General features: G+C 34.9%; 1 protein-coding gene across 3 annotated transcripts in view; it reads left to right on the top strand.

Annotated features, from left to right (window-relative positions):
* LOC107755522 (dynamin-binding protein-like) overlaps positions 1-3,215 on the top strand; it is a 65,219-nt gene that overhangs the window by 50,568 nt on the left and 11,436 nt on the right. For all 3 annotated transcript variants that reach the window (XM_016572335.1, XM_016572334.1, XM_016572336.1), the window contains 2 exons: positions 1,357-1,689; positions 1,788-1,970. In XM_016572335.1, coding sequence (XP_016427821.1) covers positions 1,357-1,689; positions 1,788-1,970 — 516 coding nt within the window. The remainder of the gene's footprint in view (positions 1-1,356; positions 1,690-1,787; positions 1,971-3,215) is intronic.

Here is a 3,215-nt window from a genome sequence, read left to right as displayed (position 1 = left end):
CCCTAAACTTCCTAAACTTCACAGATTTCAGTGAACGAGCGCCGCCGCGCGCTTTCACACCAAACAGACTTAAATAGGAGAAATAGGAGCGCAATAATTCTGACTAAAATATAAATTTTGCTGAAATATTTGTAGTTGGACAATAAATGTGACATGTAGATATTTTTATGATAGCACTGACTGTAAAGTGACTGTAATGGGCTAATCAAAACAGCCTAACACAACTCTGTGCTTTTGTTCTCATTTATTTTCATTTTTAGTTTAGTGAATTTAACTTCCGCTTTAAAAGCCTTATTTTTGTTTTTAGATTGCAATGTTACAATGTTAGAATGAAATGTGATTTTAACCCTTTTTTGCTCATAATAATATGTGTATATAAAGGCTTACATGATTACATTCACTTTATGTTAAAACTTTGTTTTCATAGCCTTTAATATGTATTGTTTTGTTGGACAACATTGGGAGGTAAGTGAAATATATATATTAAATACAGATTTTTTTAATCCAAATACAAAAACGAAAATAGCGAGATATATACCGTATATCGCATATCGGCCAAAAAATACCGAGATATGAATTTTTGCCCATATTGCCCAGCCCTAATAGACAGCAATGCAACTGACACGTTCAAGGCCCAGAAAGGTAGTAAGGACATCGTTAAAATAGTCCATGTGACATCAGTGGATCAACCTCTCGTGAACGCGTGTTGAAGGCTGACACAAAAGAGAAGAAATTGTTGAATGAAGTCATTATTTTTGTTTTTTTGCACACAAAAGGTATTCTCGTAGCTTCATTGAATTACGGTTGATCCACTGATGTCACATGGACTATTTTAATGATATCTTTACTACCTTTCTGGGCCTTGAACATGGTAGTTCAGTTGCTGTCTATGCAGGTTCAGAAAGCTCTCGGATTTCATCAAAAATATCTTCGTTTGTGTTCCGAAGAAAATGAACAAAGTTCTTACGGCTTTAAAACGACATGAGGGGGAGTAATTAATGACAGAATTTTCATTTTTGGGTGAACTATCAATTTAAGCAGCAATCAGTCATTTTTAGTGGTCACTAGTAACATTGGTTAATTGTGTTTTCAAACACACTTCTAAGCGAATAGACTTACTTTGGGTGTATGACAAAACGGGCCAAATAGAGAGACAGATATCACTGAGAAAGGCTCTTTTGACTTGGGGCAGTAAGCAACCATACATACATACATTTTGTTTTGTTTTTCTAGTAGTTATTTCACTTATTGTATTTTTTAACCATTCAGTATTAATTTGAATTAAGCACATGATACTGGCATGAAATATGTCTCAAATCTTTCTAAATGCATGTCTGCATGTCTCTCTTCGAGCAGAAGGAGAGGACAGAAGCCCTAGTCATCACTCCCCTCACCCAGCTGCTCAATATGTTCGCCGGTCCTCACAAACTGATCCAGAAACGTAGAGACAAGCTGCTGGACTACGACAACTGTAAGGAGCGTGCAGAGAGGCTGAAGGACAAGCGCGTGCAGGAGGAGCTGCAGACGGCGAGAAATAACTATGAAGCTCTGAACGCCCAGCTGCTGGATGAGCTGCCCAAGTTCCACCGCGCAGCCGAAGATCTGTTCACCAGCTGCGTGAGGGGCTTCACCCAGGCCCAGAGAGATTTCATTGCACTCACGCTGGGAGAGCTCACTCCACTGCTGCAGGTGAGGACATAGCTTTATCATGCTCTGTAACATTCCTGTGAGGTCTTCGGCCTTCTTAATTCTTTTAAACTTAATGTTATGTGTTTACATCTGTCTAGCTGTCTGGTTTGGGTGGTACAGAAGGAAATCTGGTGTCCTTGTTCCAAGAGGAGCACACTCGCGTGTTGGATTTACTTCAGAGCTTCAGTTTCTTTCCTGATAATCTTCCTACAACAACTGTACGCAAGCCTTTTGACAGGAAGACTCTGGAGAAACAGAACTCAAAGAAACAACAAGGCCCTGTGAGTTTTCCTAATGCAGCCTGATCCGAAACAGACAGGTCTTCTTAACAGTGTTATCTAAAACGGTAAAAAAGCATTTTCATTAACTGAAGTAAAGCTAAACTAAAAGTATTAGATTAAAACTGGAACGAAGATTAGAAATATTGCCTTGGCAACTAACTGAAATAAAATAAGTTTAAGCTGAAGTACTAAAATGACGATAAATATTAGATGAAAAACATAAGCTTAAAAAATGTAAACGAAAATTAGAAATATTGCCTTGGCAGCTAATTGAAATGACATAAGTTTAGGTTAAAGTACTAAATTACTAAAACTGAAATAAAAATCAATTAAACTTAAATAGAAATATTTAAAAAACACTAACAAATATGACAAAAGCACATGAAATTATTAAAACAAAAACAAGTTAAAATGAAAACTGAAAATATAAAAATAAAAGGTAATTCAAAATATTAATAAACTCTAATAGTATATAAATAATACTAACACGGTTTCTTTGCAATAACGGTAATTAGTTTTAAATCTCCTTAATCTTAAACAAGCAAGATTAAAAACAGCTTAAACCAAGGTGGATAGCTGATCAGGAAAGTTTTTAAGCAGTTTTGGACTAGGGATGTTCATTTTAACCGGTTAACCGTTAACCGACCGTAAGGATTTTAACCGATTAATACAATCAGTTAAACAGTTTAACAAGTCATTTATTTATTTATTTTTTTCAGTAATTTATAAAAATATTTAAAAAGGTTTGCTGCATGGTTAAAATAGGCTACGCGTATAAAAAAAATGTTTTTTAGAGAACAAAAAAACATAAGTTGCGTATAAGTCGCATTTTATTATTTCATTCAGAAATGTTTACAAACATTATAATAAACACTGTAAACATAGCTAGGCTATTTTAGTTCCCCTCACTCCACAACAAATCCTTTCAATTAACAGTAATTAGAAAAGAACAAGAATTACAAATATAAGAAGCTATAGCAATATAAACAACAAGCCAAAACGAATTAATTTAAGCTAAAACGAAATTGAAACCAGTGTTGGGTCTCTCATTCGACACAAAATCAAATGTTTCCATATTTGCGATGTATTTGAATGGCAAATTATTATTTATTATGTAGCCTACTTCACTCGCGTTCCAATATCCACGTAAAGCTAAATGTTTTGCATAACATCACGGCGGTACAGTGATAACGCTTAACGGCACAGATTTTACTACATATTTAAACTGAGCAGTGTGTTTTTTTT

This window comes from Sinocyclocheilus rhinocerous, unplaced genomic scaffold, assembly GCF_001515625.1.
Source record: "Sinocyclocheilus rhinocerous isolate Xijiao unplaced genomic scaffold, SAMN03320098_v1.1 scaffold140, whole genome shotgun sequence".
NCBI classification, from domain to species: Eukaryota; Metazoa; Chordata; class Actinopteri; order Cypriniformes; family Cyprinidae; genus Sinocyclocheilus; species Sinocyclocheilus rhinocerous.
The sequence above is the reverse complement of the archived record's forward strand: the minus strand, read 5'-3'. Positions and strand labels throughout refer to the sequence as shown.